Source organism: Calliphora vicina, chromosome 1 (genome assembly GCF_958450345.1).
Source record: "Calliphora vicina chromosome 1, idCalVici1.1, whole genome shotgun sequence".
NCBI lineage: Eukaryota > Metazoa > Arthropoda > Insecta > Diptera > Calliphoridae > Calliphora > Calliphora vicina.
This window is the reverse complement of record NC_088780.1, coordinates 120,474,608-120,493,207: the sequence shown is the minus strand read 5'-3', so window position 1 is coordinate 120,493,207 and position 18,600 is coordinate 120,474,608. Positions and strand designations below refer to the sequence as shown.

The 18,600-nt window shown below is 30.0% G+C and overlaps 3 protein-coding genes across 3 annotated transcripts; 2 read left to right on the top strand and 1 right to left on the bottom strand.

The window, feature by feature from the left end:
* The first annotated feature begins 2,349 nt into the window (after positions 1-2,349).
* On the top strand, positions 2,350-5,208 carry LOC135963699 (juvenile hormone esterase-like). The gene is made up of 5 exons (XM_065515656.1): positions 2,350-3,171; positions 4,034-4,250; positions 4,304-4,627; positions 4,682-4,814; positions 4,874-5,208. The coding sequence occupies exons 1-5, from the start codon at positions 2,365-2,367 to the stop codon at positions 5,073-5,075; spliced, it is 1,683 nt and encodes a 560-aa protein (XP_065371728.1). The 5' UTR covers positions 2,350-2,364; the 3' UTR covers positions 5,076-5,208.
* A 4,138-nt stretch (positions 5,209-9,346) lies between these two features.
* On the bottom strand, positions 9,347-9,962 carry LOC135956384 (uncharacterized protein C15orf61 homolog). The gene is made up of 3 exons (XM_065506854.1): positions 9,825-9,962; positions 9,572-9,758; positions 9,347-9,512 (listed from the first exon to the last, which is right to left on the bottom strand). Exons 1-3 carry the CDS (start codon positions 9,924-9,926, stop codon positions 9,382-9,384), a joined length of 420 nt encoding a protein of 139 aa, XP_065362926.1. The 5' UTR covers positions 9,927-9,962; the 3' UTR covers positions 9,347-9,381.
* An 896-nt stretch (positions 9,963-10,858) lies between these two features.
* On the top strand, positions 10,859-12,643 carry LOC135956376 (delta-1-pyrroline-5-carboxylate dehydrogenase, mitochondrial-like). The gene has a single exon (XM_065506842.1). It carries the CDS (start codon positions 10,877-10,879, stop codon positions 12,596-12,598), a length of 1,722 nt encoding a protein of 573 aa, XP_065362914.1. The 5' UTR covers positions 10,859-10,876; the 3' UTR covers positions 12,599-12,643.
* The last annotated feature ends 5,957 nt before the right edge of the window (positions 12,644-18,600 follow it).

Sequence of the window (18,600 nt, the reverse complement as noted above, 5' to 3'; positions counted from 1 at the left end):
TACTAAGAAGTAAATAAAATATTGTTTATTATACATTAAATTTCGATTGTACTGTCTTTTGCACTACATGAAAATAGTTGGATTCAATTCATTTTATTATATTTAGCAATAAATTACTATTTGTTTTCTTAAGTTTTAAATGTTCAAACTAAATCTTTGTTTTAGATTTCCGTAGAGTTTATTTGTCTCATCTTTTAAACTGCCTTATACTTCAAACTTTGTTTTTGTAAGTAGTGGCATAATATTTTACTTGCTCAATCCATGTGCCCCATGTTCCGGATGTTCCGGATAAATTTCTCGAAATATTTTTATTCTACATAAAGCTTTAAAAATCAGTTTTATATCATTTGAATTATGTTTCAAAAACTCTATGGAGAACGTGTTGGTAAAAATTGCAATCGGTTTTTTTTTAATTCGGCTTCCAAAATTTAAATAGAATTATAAAAAAGCCTTACAATAGTGGAATGATTTGTTCTAGTTAAAACTGCGATAATAAAAGAAATCTTCTTGTTGGAGTTTTATGATTGGGACACAAAATACCATGACATTTCCTATTTTTCTTCTTTTCTCATCCATTGTTTCGTCTATCGATATCTTTGTTGCAATTTGTCTAAATCTATCAACTTGTTTTGAACGCAAGAATTTCAATGGATCTTAATATTCTGCAGTTTTGTTTAATTTTATATTAGTTGTAAACTGTTAATGCCCAACCATAACTGTCACAACCTTAAGTTTCTTTTTTTAAATGTATCCAAAATTTTGTTAAGAAGTTACCCATAATAACACAATTTAGAAATTTACATTTAATTTTTTACGTATTTTTATTATTTGTTCAATTTTAATAATTGTGTGAAACTAAGCTCATTTAAGTCAACGAAAATTCATTTTAGATAAGTCGATTATGGGTACTCTAATTTTTTCTTTAAGTAGCCTAGGCCAATTATCATTGGACCTTAACAAAATAGTAAAATATAGAAATAAAAAATTACAATACGAACAATAAAATTGTATTAAGAAAACACAATAATGAAAAAAAAAAAATATGCAACAAAAATATGCAGTTATGAGTCAAATATGCAAAAATATGCTATAAAACGCAAAATATGCTAAAATATGCAGTAAAGAGCAAAATATGCAAAAATATGCACTAACAAATCGATGCCAAAATTCTGAAAATTGTCTAAAACGGATAAATAACTAACTCATATGTTTATACGACGCACAGCAAAAAATATGATATTGCATATTTTTGGTTGCCCTGATGATGACTATTGCAACAATAGGATGATACTACTTTACATGTGTTAGCTACAAATAACTACTTTCTAAATTGCAGTTCATAAAAAAACGTTAAAAGTGACTACACTCTAGATAACTTAGATACACTAAAGTGACAATTGACTTCACGCTAGTTTACATGGTATATATGTAAGTATACTTAAGCAAAAAGAAAAAAACTGAAATTAACACTGTTTGTACGTATCACTCACAAAAAAGTAGAGTATAAAATAAACGTTTAAAGAGACAACACTCTTGATTACTGGGATACATAAAGTAACCCATTGACTTAAAATATATAAACTGGATAGAGTGTCCAAAAAACCGGCAAATTTAAAAAACCGGTTTCCGGTTTAACCGAAAAGGTGTATTTTTGAAAAAAACAGTTTTGATTTTTATTTTTTTCAAAAAAACCGATTTACCGGTTTATATTAAATTTTTATTCAATATGAAAAATCCGCTAATTTAAATTTTTTTAATTCTAAAGGCAATTATTTTATATATTTTACAAAATATTGTCAAATGCTACAATTTTCCATAAAATTTATCAATATTTTTAAAAATGGAATCAAAGTTTTTCAAAAACATGTTTAAATGAGCTTTTGAAAATATATTTCATTAAAACCGGTTAACCGTCTTAGAAAAACCGGTTTTTCAAAAAACCGAAACCGGTCGAGTTTACAAAGATGAAAAAACCGGTTGACCGGTTTTCGGTTTCGGTTTTGGATACTCTTACTGTCTTTAACAGATACATTGACTACTTGTAAAACTGCTGGGGCAGTCTACAAACAATTTCATACACATACACTCAATATACATATTTGTTTTTAATAACTTTATCTATAAAGAAACAAACTGCGCCACCCTAATAAATTTAAATCAAAGGGGGGTTTTAGAAAAAAATTCTAAGAATAATAATACATACTACATACATATATTTAAATCAATATAATATTATTGCTCTGCTACAAATCATATAAATACCAATACATTTTGTATACAATTTTTAAAAAGCTTCTGTTAAATAACTAAGTCGAGTGTAACTGAGAAGTAATTCTCCGCTGTAGTAAAATTTAATAATTTAAAATGCTTTGTGGCATATTTATTACCTTGTTGGTGATAACAAATTGTCGTGGCGAAAAAGATCCCATAATAAATGTGGAAACTTCACTGGGTCAGGTGATGGGCACACAAATGGACTCACGTTTAGGTAATAAGTTTTGGGCATTTCGTGGTGTACGTTACGGCCAACCGCCTGTTGGTGAAATGCGTTTCCAAAATCCTCAACCGGTAAAAGCCTGGACACCTGAAGTGTATGATGCCACCAAAGATGGTCCTATTTGTTCACAAGTAACTGATAATTTAACGAACATATCAGAAGACTGTTTACGTTTAAATGTATATACTAAAGATACAAAAGATCGAAAACCAGTTATTGTGTATTTGCATCCTGGCGGATTTTATTCCGGTGGTACCTCAAGCAGTTTTGCTGGACCACAGAATTTTATGGATCGAGATATTGTATTGGTAACAATCAATTACCGTTTGGGTTCTTTGGGATTTTTAGCAACTGGAACAACTGATGCTCCCGGTAACATGGGTTTAAAAGATCAAGTTATGGCATTACGTTGGATACAACAACATATCGAGAAATTTGGTGGTGATCCAAATTCGGTAACTTTGTGGGGCTATAGTGCTGGTAGTTTTAGTATAGGTTTGCATATGATGTCACCCATGGCTAAGGGTTTATTTCATCGAGCTATTATGATGAGTGCCTCTCCACTGGGACAATTTAAGTATAAAACAGATCAATTGAATTTAGCAGAAAAGCAGGCCAGACTTTTAAATTGTCCAGTGAAACCGATTAAGGAGATGGTGAAATGTTTGAAAACGGTAAGTTTGTATAAGATTTTAAATGTGTTTGTTAAATTGAACAGATACATATACACAAATAAGTGAAAATGTATAATATACAGTGAGCCTCAAAAGTGAGTATACACCAAAAATTATTTGATTTTTTTAAGAGATGAAAATCCTAAAATTTATCTATCGATTAAAATTTAAAAGTTTTGGTTTGTTGGAGAATGGGTTGAATTGAATAATAGTAGATTCGGTTATGAAAAAAAGAGATTTAAGTCGGACTATAATGATTTTCGTGATCTTAAAAAAATCAAAAAATTCGCTGGTGTTTACTCACTTATGAGGCTGTGTGTATAAGTAGAGTGTTCTATGTTTATTATCACCACCTAATCGGGAAAAATTTCCGGAAAATTTTTGTCGGGAAACATCGCGACAGATAAAACAGATTTGTTGCCAATATAATGATTCGATTATATCCATATATTGATAGTTGACACGAATTTTTGTCACCCCAAATTTTTCTGACGCAACAGAAAAATACGGTCATTTAAACTAAATCATTTGATTAGCAATAAATTCAGTTATAATAAACAATAATAGACCAGGAAAATTAACTATTCCAGTAGGCCGACATAAATATATTAAAGGATTTATTAAGATGTTTAACATTAAAACACCTAAAGATATTCATATTTAGAGTAAATAATGGCAATAATACAGTTTATTTTTATATACGAGTTCATTCTGATTTGAAAAGTTTCACTTTCGAAACAAATTACGCATTTTTTAAGGATATAACTTAATCGAACCTACTGAATTTGAATTAATAGAGGTACTGAAATTGAGTACTTTATTCTTTTCCAATATTTAATTCGCATTATATGCATATTTACAGAAATCTATGATGGATTTTGTTAACACTACAGCGGACATGTTTGAGGAGAGCTGGAATCCTGTTTATAATTGGTTGCCTGTTATTGAAAGTGATTGCGGTGGAAATTATGAACGTTACCTTATAGAGGACCCATATACCACAATGTCCAAAGGCAATATCAATAAGGTCCCTCTAATAACGGGCATAACTGAATACGAATTTTATTATATTGGCTACTGTAGGTAGGAAGAAGTACTTTTAGTTGGCATCTGGTTAATTTCTTCTTTACAGACGCTTTACGCAATGAAACACAACGTCAACATTTTAATGACAATTTCGAAAAATATACGCCAATATATTTTCTATATGAACGTGAAATGCCAAAGTTTCTTGAAGCCAGTGCAGCTATTCGTTCATTTTATTTCCATAATAAACCACTAGAATATCCTCAATCGTTAATACCTTTTGGTGAACTGTATAGCGATGGTTTAATTGGTTTTACATATTATCGTTTCTTGCAAATGGTTTCAAAATATACGTCCGTTTACACATATCTGTTTACATACAAAGGACGCTATAGTCATTTCCAAAACCCTGAGACTAATCAGACTTTAGGTAAGTGACAAAATTAACTGTATATAACAATTATCTATAAATACATACTTCCAGGAGCTATGCATCATGACGAACTGTTGTATATACTAAATGTTCCCTTTAGAACGCCCCAATTCAAACCAACGGATCCCGAAAACGATACCATTGAGCGTTTAACTAGATTTTGGTTCGAATTTGCCCAGAAGAGGTAACATTTTAATAGATAATTGTATAGCTTTTATAATGTTTTCCAATTTTCATTTTCAGTGATCCTAATAATGCTTCCGATGATTATTTAAAAGCAGTTGAATGGCCTTTGTATTCTGAAGATAAAAAACAATACCTGGAAATCGGTCAACATTTAAATGTTAAATCGAATGGTATCTTTCAAAAACGATTTCAGTTTTGGGATGAATTATTCCCTATTTCGGAAATGTTAAATTCTTATAATGGTCAATGTAGAATTTAAAGAAAGTTGTACTAAATGCATATTTTAAATGTTTATATGGGTACTGGCCAGTGAAATTGGAAAACAAATTACGAAATTACGGATTAGATTGTTGTTACATTGTAACTAGGTTTGTCATTTGAATAAAAGCTAATATAAAAAATTTGGTTTTCCAAAATATTCTTTTGTTGATACATTTGCTGCTGGGTATTTAACACCGTATATATCTATTTGTTGAAGTTACGGATATAGGCTAACATAGTGACAGGACGTAACTATCAAAAACTTATGCCTGTTGTCATAAACCTAACTCTTGCATCAACAAAATACATCATATTCAATGTATTTTGTTGTTGTATCAGACATATGATTTGTTGTATTTGTATTTGACAAATCAGAGTGTCTCGTCTCTATGTATAATTTTCTATGGTTGCGGGCATTAGAGTAGAAAAACACCCAACCAATTGTAGTAGGGGAAATAGGAAATTGTTGGTGTTTTGTCTAAGCTTTGATATTTTTACAGGTAAAACTTGAATGTATGTAATTCTTGTTGTCTCTATAGGTTCAATTATATAATAAATTAAGCTTAACTAAAGCCTTTAGGAAAAGGTTTCCTGATTATATTGCCAAAGCAACAAGTGAAATGCTTATAGGAACTGGCATATCCCCCAACAATAAATTTCAGTGAATTTATCCACATAATATTTATAACTCGGAAGAAAGAACGAAGAAAGAACAAAAACTTACTAAAATAAAACAAGGTTTTTAGAAACAAAAATTTGGAGAAAAATACCTCAAAGAAATAAGACCAATCACTTATAATATTAATGCAAATGGTTGTATTGGACATTTAATTAGAAACGACTTTCTACATTCATTTACAAATCGGCTTAACACACCAAGATCAGAACGTTATGAAACTTATCTTAAAAACGAAAACCTTGATTACTAAAGACCTATGTAGGTACGATTAAAGTATCTGCAATAGAGTTAGAATTATTTTCCAATTAATACCAATTTAAAAATTCTTTGGAATCTTAAAGGCCTTATTCATAATCAACTTTTTGTATATCCAATAAATCTTCAAACTTCGAATTTTTGAAAGGCCCCCTTAGCATTCAATTTTGAAAACGTTCATGAAGGATCTTGGATGTGTCGCACAAAAAAGTATATCGTTTTCCGCTTACAAACATTTATTTAAATAATTTTCAAACTCTATTACTTCAGTAAAATAATTTCTTACGAATAATTATTCCAACAATTTAAAAATTACCATTTTCGAATAACGAATAATTCAAACAATTCTATGTAGAATAATCGAATAAATGTACATATGTACCAGAGAACGGATTGAATGCTCTATTTTGTGATTTTGAATGCATTCACATAAAATGAGCCTTTTGTTGACAATCTTATATATAAATAGGCCACACGTTTTTTTGTGGTACACTTTTAAGTATATTATTGTCCACCAATATTGATGAAACATATATGGTTATTTTCTCTAGATGTGCACAATATAAATTTTTTTAAAAATTCTTTCCATTAAAGTGGTAAAAAGCGTTTTAAATTTGCTTGAAAAACAACATGTTTATGCACACCTAAATACACGTGTATTTTTGTACGCAAACGTATAATTCGTTATTTATTAGTGGTCGAATTTTGACCACCAGGCGATCCTAGTATACATTAATTCTGTAAAGCAATGCATGACATTATTCATAAAATGGAGTGCAACGAAAAATGATGCTTGTATTGCTTGTCTTCTTTTGGGTTCCGATTTCCAAAAAATTACATATAAAGAATCTCCTTGTCGAATACTATAAAAAAGTCGTAGCTACCAATTATCGCTTATAGCTTAGGAGCTATTCGCATTTTAAAATTAAATTTTCAAAATTTTTACCCACCCTACTCCAGTTTTTTGATAATATGGGGACTAAATAGTTCCCGATTTTCTCCATTTTTAAACAGAAAAAGAATGGTTTAAAAATCGTGACCGACTTCAATGTTATATGCATTTTAATTTAAAAAATTTAAAATACATATGTATGCACACAAATGTCAACGAATACTTAACGAATGGTGTGAATGCTTTCAGTTTCTTTCATATGGCAATCAGAAAAACAAATGTGTTTACGCATAGCTCGGCATTTTTTTGTTATTGTCGCAATGTAATAGCAATGAATTTATGAATGGGCAGTAAACGTGAATGTTTTCAATCCGTTCTCTGATATTTACATATATTTAAATTTATTAAATTGCTTAAAATTTTCCATAATTCCAAATTTAAATAAGTAAATTATTCGAATAATTCGATTAATTTTAAACGTATGATCGAATTATTATTCTTATTCGAATTAATCGTTTTTTCGAACATGAGAAAAATCTAATATAAAAAAAAGGTGAAACAAAAGTTGAAAATTTGCAAGAGGTCCTTAATTAAACTGTTTACATTTCAATACTTATGTAACTTCTAAACCGATAGGCGATCTTAATAAAATATCTCACGACTATAGAGGAGGTGTTACTGTGTTTAATTTTTGAATTTCGACCTTAAACAGAGCCTCAAGGCCCAAAGTTGGGTGTCTCGGGTATATGAAAATTTAAAATTGATGCCAATTTTTGTTCTGTATCAAATTTGAAAGATTTTTATATATACAATGGCGGCTAGCTATCAAACAATTTTGTCCCTAATTAGCTGGCCAACTGGCTTTAATGGAATGCACGTGTTAAAAGGATTTGATTTTTATTATTTCGATGATAAAGTTTAACGAAAAGCAAATATTTTAAATAAAATGGATCGCTGTGCGGAGAAACGCGAAATAATCAAAAAACTAATATCGGATGGAAAATCTTATAGAGAAGTTGGTCGATTAGTTGGGTTTTCTAACAAAATGATTCACAACGCAATTTATTATAAAGAAAATGCTGAAAGGAACATCAAAATTGGCCAGTCCAAAAGTAGAATATTTTATGGACAGATGAGAGTAAATTTGTCATGTTTGGTGGAGAAGGTACTCGCTTATACGTCAGACGTCCTCAAAACTCGAATACAATCCAAAATATACAACAAAAATCATTAAACATGAAGGGGTGTGGTGCTATTTTTTTTTCTCAGGTGTACATACAAAACATTGACAGTACAAAGTTACAATTGAATTTTTTTTTTTAAATTTATAGATTTTTGGTAATTATTTAACTTTATTTGACCTTTTTTATAATATTAATGTAATAATTAGTTAAGCATAAGGTCTTTTTATAAAAATCTTTTAATTTTTATTTCAATATTTCGCTACATCAATGTGTAGCATCTTTAGGAAAAAATTAGTTTTTGTTATTTCAAATTATTTGTCATATGAAAAAGTAATGAAAATTTAAATATACAAACAAAAAATATTAAATTAGTTTTTTCCAATGTTGGCAACCGAAACGAATTACGGTATCGGTATTAATTTTTTTATTATTTCGGTATCGGTAACGGTATTTAAATTACATCGGTATACCGGTATAAAACTAATATATATTTATCCCGGTATTAAAATAAAATGCATCAAACCTAACGTCGTTTCTGTTAGCACGATTGTCCTTCTATTTGTATTGATTTTCATTTTATTGGTTCCGATATTCATAATTTTAGCTGAAAAAATTGATTTTTCGATAGAAACATTTTCATATTAACGACGCACAGTGGGGGGTAAAATCGAAATTTTTTGGAAATAAATCTGGCATTTAAAAATTGTTATATCCCTGAAGGAAACCTGGGGACAAGTGTCTCCAAGTCACCAGTTTTGTCGACTATTTTGGTGACTTTTTAGCGACATTGTCAACGAAGACGAATCTTCCATCTGTTATGAATCCATACCCTTTCGTTTTTTAATTTGTTTAATACAACGTCAAATGTTAACAAAATATGCAGTTTCATTATTTATATCTATTTCAGAAAAGTACCAAAAGTGTATATTAGAATTACTAAAATGTACTAGTGAACAAGTACCTAATCAATAGTAATATCGTCAGTAGTAGACTTCCAATGACACGCACATGTTAAATGTCTATAGTAAATAGCATTGTCTGGGGTAAAATAAGTCACTAGTACTGGTGACTGTGTCAATAGTAAGTCAGTATAGTTTCACTATTGACACTTCCTGCAGGGTATGTATGTATGTATGTATGACAAATAATTTGAAATAAAAACAAATTTTTTCCTGAAGATGCTACACATTGATGTAGCGAAATATTGAAATAAAAATTAAAAGATTTTTATAAAAAGACCTTATGCTTAACTAATTATTACATTAAGATTTTTGGTAATTATTATAAAAATCAGCTAAAAACGAGAGCCTTTATCTTCAGCATATAGAAAATAAATGGTGACTTTTTCTCCATCGGGCATTATAACAGTTTCCTGGTGACTGATTAAGCGTATAGCTGCTAAACCATAAAATAACATTGGTAGGCCTATAAAAAATTATGTTTTTCAATTACTAAATTCATTTAACTTTGGAAGCAGTACACACCTAAATTAATAATTTTCAGAAAACGAAAGAATTTATCTTCCAAATATAAATCTTGTACTGCTCTCTTACTACAATGGTATTTCAAATACGGATAGCAAGCCGTACGTAAAATGTGATAATTTGTACCCGTATCGAGGGTCCAATTAAAGTGAGATCTACCCCATTGATCATTTTGAACGTCCTTTAACTGAAAAGTATGGAAATATTTCTTTTATAAATATTTTGTAAATTGCAATATTGTTGAATTGTTTACCTTGACAAAATACGAAGTCCAAGGTGGTTCATTGCATTGTTTTAAATAAGCTGTCAATACATGGGAAGCTTTTGGTTTTAGTAACACTCGTGCAAGTTGCATTTATTGTTATATTGTGTAACTTATTATTTTTCTCAATATTCTATGAAAATTTTTTATGCAAGCTCTTGTAAACAAAAATCAGCTGTGAAGAAAATCCGTTACAGTCAAATTTATTCAAGGTGGCAGCACAAAACAGCTGTAAAAATCTGTTTAATTGTGGTTACCTTGTATATTAAAATAGTGTTGGAAAGCGTTGATTTGTATGAATAGTGGGCAAAATTTAATAAAAGGGATAGTCATAGAGAATTATACATAGATACGAGACACTCTGTTTTGTCAAACAAAAATACAACAAATAATATTTCTGATACAACAACAAAATACATTGACTAGCATGTATTTTGTTGTTGCAAGAGTTAGGTGTGTACTAATCAACGATTATATATCAGCTGATTTTTATTTATCTATTTTAAAAGTCAAACTGAATTTATTTTGAAAAATTAATAAATTTTATTTTCAAAGAAAAAAATTTTTAAATCAAAAAACATGAATGAAAATGTGAATAAAAAGATTTCATATAATGAAATTTGGATAAAGCACTATTAAACCTTTGTTCTTTTTCAAATATAATTTAAATTTAACGGCCGTTTTTTAGTTAATATGCAAAAATAACAAAAGCTTTGTGTTTACATTGGTAACGGTTTTGCCAAAGATTATTTACATTGTGTGTTGACATAAAAAATAATAAATTTTGCTAAAATCAACGTTAATAAAAATAATAAATAAAAAATACAAAATAATCAGGTGAGTATCAATAAAATTGAACTTAAAAAATAAACAACATATGCACTTGTCAGCAAGAAATATTGTGTTTGTTGTCGAAACGCTCTCACCTTACTTATTACATCATGTAATTTTTTTATATCTATGATGGTTAATATACATATTATGAAAATAATTTGATTTTTTGTAAAACCTTTTTCACAGCTCTTTTTACAATAAATATTCGAATGTTTCAAATCACACGAAAAATTACCACAAAAATAGCCCAGAGGTACACAAAAACTTCGTTAACATCCTCCGTGGTGCCAGTTAACAAATTCGATCAAATTAATTTCAAAAATGAGCCCATATTAGAATATAATAAAGGATCAGAGGAACTAATTAATTTAGAAAAATCATTGGAACACTACTCATGTAATGTAGAAGAAATTCCAATTGTAATTGGTGGCAAAGAAATCCAAACAAATCAAAAACGTTGCCAACGAATGCCTCATAAACATAATCATATTATAGCCAAATATTATTATGCAGATCAGCATATTATAAATCAAGCTATCAAGGCCACAAAGGATAAAAAAGAAGAATGGGATAATACTCCCTACCAGACACGTGTAGAATGTTGGGAGAGAGCAGCTTGTTTAATGGCAACCAAATATCGAGCTGATTTAGTAGCCACTACTATGTTGGGCCAAGCCAAAACTGTTTATCAAGCTGAAATAGATGCTGCAGCCGAATTGATTGATTTTACCCGCTTGAATGCTGAGTTCTTGAAAGTATTCGCAAATTATGAGCCCTTAAATCCAAAAACGAAAATTTACAAAAATCATACGATATGGAGAGGTTTGGATGGCTTTGTTGCGTCCATAAGCCCTTTCAACTTTACTGCCATTGGTGCTAATTTAACTTTTACGCCAGCGTTAATGGGCAACACTGTTCTCTGGAAACCCGCCGATAACGCCATGCTATCTAGTTGGTTAGTTTACAAGATAATGAGTGAAGCTGGATTACCCGATGGTGTGGTGAATTTTATTCCAGCTGATGGCCCAGTCTTTGGCAATGCTGTTACATATTCTCAAAATTTGGGTGGCATTAACTTTACTGGCTCCATTGTGACCTTCCGTACTCTATGGAAGTTAGTAGCAAAACATTTAGATTTTCATAAAACATTCCCTCGACTATGCGGAGAATGTGGAGGTAAAAACTATCACTTTGTTCATTCTTCAGCCGATGTGGATACTGTAGTAGCTAGCACAATACGCAGTGCATTTGAATACAGCGGTCAAAAGTGTTCGGCATGTTCGAGGCTGTATGTACCCAAAAACCTATGGGAGAGTAAAATTAAGAAACCTCTCTGTGATCTAACCAGTCAATTGGTCATTGGAGATGCTTGTGATTATAAAACGTTTACGTCAGCTGTTATCGACGAAAAAGCCTTCTTACGCATTGCTGACTATTTGGACTATGCCAAATCAAATTCGCAATGTGATGTTCTGGTCGGAGGTGGTTGTTCGAATTTACATGGATTTTTCATTGAACCCACCATAGTCGTAGTACGTGATCCAGAAGATCGACTATTTAAAGAGGAAATATTGGGTCCCATACTGTCGGTCTATGTTTACGAAGAGGAGGATGAAGACAAAACAATAGAATTAGTACGCAATACTCCTAAATATGCCTTAACTGGTGCGGTATTTGCTACAGATGAGAAATTCCTAAAAGAAGCTTTATGGAAATTTAAAAGTACTGCGGGTAATTTTTATATAAATGATAAATCAACAGGTGCTGTTGTGGGCCAACAAGCATTTGGTGGTGGACAATTGTCGGGAACCAATGATAAGCCTGGCAGTCCTTACTATTTATTACGCTGGACTTCGCCACAAACTATTAAGGAAACATTTATGCCTCAAACAGATGTTTATTATCCATACATGAGAATGCAAAAAACTTGAAACTCGACCGTTAACTATTTATTTAAAAAACATTTATAACTGTTATAAAAAATAATTAAATTATCAAAAAATAAAATTATATATTTAAATTAATCTTGAATGAGTTCATATAGCATTAATGTTCTTAATGTTTCTTTTTTTGAGATTAACAGGTATGTGATGTAAAGAATGTGAACATTTTCGATTTATTTCAAGTGTGATTATTTAAATATTCATAGTACGTTATCACATACCCGTATTTCTTGTGAAATCAGTTATTTCAAACACAATGTCCTTACTGTTGTCTTTTGTTTTTTTTTTTTTTAATTCTACATTTATCTACGTTTAACAACATAATTTATTTTTTCAATTTGTCTCCAGTACTCATCATATAAATTTCCCGGTTTAACTTCAACAAATGACCCATTGTTTTCATTTTTGGAAGCTGCTCCAGATTTTCGACCTATCTCTTTGGATTTGTTTTGCCCTTTATATGACACTTTATGCAATTTCGCCGGTTTTAATATTTCACTATCTTTTTTCTTTGAACTCTTATTAAATCCAAAATATTTCAGGAAACCACGATTCGAACGCATTTTATCCCCATTATCATTCGATTTATTTACGATAGTGCAAAGGCAATCACTACATCCGTTAAATGCACTTTCATTATCTAATGATTGTTTATCTTTATCCAGTAGTATGGCCGCTTTAAAATTATCTAATCTCTTTTTGAATTCATCATACAACGGTACGTATTTGCCGTTTGAAGTTCTTTTTTTCACATTGTTAACATTGAAAGAATCTGCTTCAAAGTAATTTTCAAAATTTTTAAATCTCCTTCGATAATATTCATATAAACCAATATTTTGGTTCGGTTGAAGAAGAGTTGATGCCATATTGTCATTAGCAGATTGAGCCGTAATTGTTATGAAAATTATCAAAAATATAAGTATTTTAATTTTCATATTTTATGTTTACTTATAAATTGAAAATAAAAGAATATCGAGGGTTTATATTCAAATAGTGCTATAAGGAAAATCTACATTTTACAGGAGAGCGAAAAAACTGTTTTTTTTTCGTTAACTATAAGAGTAATATCTAAAGTTTATTTTACAATGTTATTTAAAAACGACGTCTAAATACTACATATGTTAAGTTTTTATTAACAAATGATATTCGCGCTTATATGTTAGATAGCACTTTTTACAAGTTGAAGTTTTATCAATTCTAACAGTGAAATAAGCAGATAGCACTATTTGAACAAAAATAAAAATGAGCTTTATGTGATGTTTTTCTATAGCGAAGGACTACTTTAAGTGGAAATTTAACATGTGTTTTGTTATTGTAACAAAAACGAAATACATTCAAAACGTCTACTCAAAGCACTCGTTCGCTATAGAAAAACAGCACATTAATGTAAACTTTGAGGTTTTCATGTAAGTAATAGGGCTCATACACAACGCCATCAATGATGTGCCATCAAGTGATTGTTCAATTAAGCTGGACACACACACTACACCAGCATGCTGGTACAAAATATATTCTTTACCAAAAATTGTGTAGCAAAGGTTGTAATGAATAACCATAAAATTTGTAATGCATTTATTATTGCTATTATCCTAAAACGAAAAAGGAGTAAAAAAACGCGTTTGGATGAAGAAATTGCTAGATTTTATTTAACTTTTATGAGCTAATTTTACAACACTCGATTCAATCATTCAATCAAAAAAATATCAAACTATTTTTGATAAAGCACCAGCTGCTGTGAAGATAGAAGGATGAAATTTTGGCATGTGGTATTCAATATATGGATTTTTAACTCACTATTTTTTTGAAAAAAATTATTGGAAATCTAAAAGGATATTCAAGGATAAACATTTGAAAGGATATTTAACATCTTTTGATCCTGACAGGATAAAATCAAAATAATACGAAATATTTTACAACACTTCTTGATCATTTGACATCAAATTTGGCATAGTAGGATGATCAGAAGAATTTTAAAACATGTTTTCAAAAATTTACTCCTCTGAAAATTTGAAGTCCTTTTAAAATGAAAAACTGAAAACGCAGTTTTTCTCCATTTAATTTATAGTTTTAGAAATATATCATCTGGTTCGTGTCTAATATTGAGTGTCGTACGGTGTACAAAACACTTTTAATATTTTATTATATACACGAATATTTCATATGCATATAGCTCTTGTTTACTAACAAAATAAATTGTGTGTTAGATAGCACACTACAAATTTTATGAAAAAAACCATTGGAAATATTTTTTTTTTTTTTGAAATATAAATTACAGATGACAAATTAGTCAGGGAATACGTTGCTATAAAAAACTCATTTTCGAGAAAATGTCCTATAGCACTATTTGAATATAAACCCTCGATATGCTTTTGTTACACGAAGAATTTTTTACGTACATAGTATGTAAATGTGTATAAAAAACTTTGGAAACAATATAAAAAACTTAATACCACAGAAGCGATACTGAGATAAAAACCTAAGTCTTATTGTAAATGTAAGTTATTAAATAAAACACGCAGTGGTTTTATAAAAATCGTTTAATTGTATTCAATTTATTTGAGGTAATGAAAAAATTATATTTCAATATTTTTTCATTCAACAAACAGTTTACAATAATGTTTCTAAGATTTTATAATACAAAGTTGTTTTCAATTAAAGTACAATATTTTGTTATTAATTGTACATTAACACCCCTTCTCAATCTAACAAATATTGTAAACAAAGTAAACAGTAACAATAATACAAATTAACAAGATAATCCAACTAATTCTCTAAATTTACAAATTTTAATTTTTTGTAATGGTTTAGTAAATAAATCTGCTAACATCTCATCAGTTGGGCAATATTTATAACTAATTCTATTTTCTTTTAAAAGATCTCGAACAAAATAATATTTTACATCTATATGTTTACTTCTTGGATTTATCTTTTCTTCTTCTATGATCTTGAGACAGCTTTGGTTATCTTCAAAAATAATAGGTTTTGATATTTTAATTTCAAATTCATCTAAAAGTTGTATAATCCATAATATTTCTTGAGAAGCTTCCGCTAAAGCGACTAATTCAGCTTCAGTAGATGACAATGTAACGTTTGTTTGTTTTCGACTTGCATAACAAATTGTTGCATCTCCAAGTTTAAATATAAAACCACTTGTAGATTTTCGACTATTTATTTCGCCAGCCCAGTCGGCATCAGCATATCCCTTGAGATCCAAAGATGTTTTACTTCCAACACAAAGTTTTAAATGTTTAGTACCTTTGAGATATTTTATAATTCTTTTTATTTCTATCCAATCACGTTGACTTGGGTTGCTCACTTTTCTAGATAATATAGATACAGCAACTGAAATATCTGGACGTGTGTTGTTTGAAAGATATAATAAAGATCCAATCGCCTTTCTGTATAAATTGTTGTCTTCTAATACACAATTATCATTATATTCCTTTAAGTATCCAGGATCCATAGGAATTGATGAATTTTTAGCGTCAGAAAGACTAAATTCATTTATAATTTTGTTGATATAATCTTCTTGAGACATATAAAAAATTCCTTCTTCATTACGATGTATCTCCAGTCCTAGTTCGGTTATTTCAAAATTGCTTTTTAACGTATTTATAACGGTCTTTATTATAGTGTCATCTTTACATGCAATTATGATGTCATCTACATAAATTAATACGTACACTTTTAATTTATTTATGGTTTTGACGTAAAGACATGGGTCGGCCTTTCCCCTTCTGAATCCAGAATTGATTAAAACTTCATTGATTCGTAGATTCCAACAGCGAGCAGACTGCTTCAAACCATAAATGCTACGTTTTAATTTGCATACTAAATTTTCTTTACCTGGTTCTATGAAACCTTCTGGTTGACGTATGTAAATTTCAGTATCCAACTCACCATTAAGAAAAGCCGTTTTGACATCTATATGCTGAACTTTCATATCATTAAAACTTGCTATTGCTAATAAGCTTCTTAAAGTTGTCTGCTTGACAACCGGGGCAAAGACTTGATCATAATCTTCTCCATACTTCTGCGAAAATCCTTTAGCAACCAACCTTGCTTTATATTTCTGATTACCATCAACAGTTTTCTTAATTTTGAAAACCCACTTACAACCAACTAATTTTCGATCTTCAGGCATTTCAACGAGTTCCCATGTTTGATTATCATGCATTGATTTTATTTCATCTTCCATAGCTTTAAACCAATTGCTACTATCTGGTCTTGATATAGCTTCCTTATATGTTATAGGATCATGATTTAAAACTATTTTAAACCCATACTTTTTAGGTGGAATACCCTTATTAGTTCTTGATGAAATTCTACGTTCAAGGGGTTGTTCATCTTGATCACTACGTATTTCCATAACTGATGATGTAATTTCATTTTCGGATGATATAGATGAATTAAATTCTTCTGCCGATTCAAATCCACAACAGTCTTCAGATATTAAGAATTCAGCATACTGTGGTATTTGTTCTGCTTCATCTTCAATACTTTCATTTTGCATAAAAAAATTTACCATGTTATCAGAATCGCCATTATTTTCAATAATATTTATGTCATCACTGGATTCAATAAATTCGACATCTCTACTAATAATAATATTATTAGTTTTTAAGTTTATTAAACGAAAAGCTTTTGACTCATCACAGTAGCCAACCAAACTGCATTTGACCGCAACATCATCCAACTTTCTTCGTTTTTGTTTATTGATGTGAGCATATGCTATCGATCCAAAAACACGAACATGTTTCAAATTTGGAGTTTTATTAAACCACAATTCATACGGAGTAACATTAGTAGCTGATGACAACATACGATTTTGTATATAATTAGAAGTATTTACGGCTTCTGCCCAGTACTTTTTATCAATTTTAGCATCACTTAACATGCACCTTGCCATTTCCATTAAACTTCGGTTTTTCCTTTCTGCGACCCCATTCTGTTCAGGCGTATAAGGAGCAGTAAGTTGGCGAGTAATTCCTTTGCTTTTTAAGTACGTATTCATCTTCTTATTACAAAATTCACCACCACGGTCAGTTCTAATAACTTTCAATCGCTTTTCGAATTGATTTTCAGTTAATTCAATAAACTCTTTTATTTTATCAAAAGCCATATCTTTTGTTTTTAAAATGAAGACGTAACAATACCTGCTAAAATCGTCAATAATTGTTAGGAAATATAGATTACCACTAGGAGTTGCATTTTGCATTGGTCCACATAAGTCTGCATGCACCAATTCTAAAATACTATCTGCTCTTGACGTTGAAACTTTTGGAAATGGTTTTCTTGTTAACTTGGATTTTAAACATATGTCACATTTGAAATCACAATTACATTTTCCAATATTTACCCCAAGTAGAATTCCCTTATCAACGCTTGACTGGATTGCTTGAATATTTCTATGACCCAAGCGACGATGCCAGACATGAACACATTCTGCTTTGCTTACAGACACTTTATTTGCATTATGATTTTGATTAAGCACATATAAATTGTTCTTCATAGCTGCCGTTGCATGTACTTGCCCTTTCATAGAAATGGTACAATAATTTACATCAAAAGACACCCGGAAACCTTCCATTGCCAATTTTCTTACGGATAACAAGCTTCCATCCAATTTTGGAACATATAAAACATCTCGTATAATAAAGTTCTTATTTTGACAGATAAATTGACATTCTCCAGTTCCACTTGCTTTCAATTCTGTACCATCAGCCAAATAAATAATATCGGTTTGTTGCTTATCCAATTTTATGAAAAACTTTTCATCAGAACACATATGGCATGTTGCTGCAGAATCAATATACCAATCTTCATTGATTTTTGTTGATGTAACACCAAAACAAACTTTTCGATTTTCATTCTTGGTTGCAATTTTTGCACGATTATCACTTGATTTCTTTTTAGGACAATTCTTTTTAATATGGCCAGGCTTACCACAAGAATAACATTTGGGAATAAACTTCTTCTGAGTTTTAAAA

Coding starts and splice junctions, on each gene's coding strand:
- LOC135956384 (XM_065506854.1), bottom strand. CDS start 9,926: ATGCAACTTGCACGAGTGTTACTAAAACCAAAAGCTTCCCATGTATTG. Junction 9,759..9,824: donor GGACTTCGTATTTTGTCAAG/GTAAACAATTCA, acceptor CATACTTTTCAG/TTAAAGGACGTTCAAAATGA. Junction 9,513..9,571: donor TCTGAAAATTATTAATTTAG/GTGTGTACTGCT, acceptor AATTTTTTATAG/GCCTACCAATGTTATTTTAT.
- LOC135956376 (XM_065506842.1), top strand. CDS start 10,877: ATGTTTCAAATCACACGAAAAATTACCACAAAAATAGCCCAGAGGTAC.
- LOC135963699 (XM_065515656.1), top strand. CDS start 2,365: ATGCTTTGTGGCATATTTATTACCTTGTTGGTGATAACAAATTGTCGT. Junction 3,172..4,033: donor TGGTGAAATGTTTGAAAACG/GTAAGTTTGTAT, acceptor GCATATTTACAG/AAATCTATGATGGATTTTGT. Junction 4,251..4,303: donor ATTTTATTATATTGGCTACT/GTAGGTAGGAAG, acceptor TCTTCTTTACAG/ACGCTTTACGCAATGAAACA.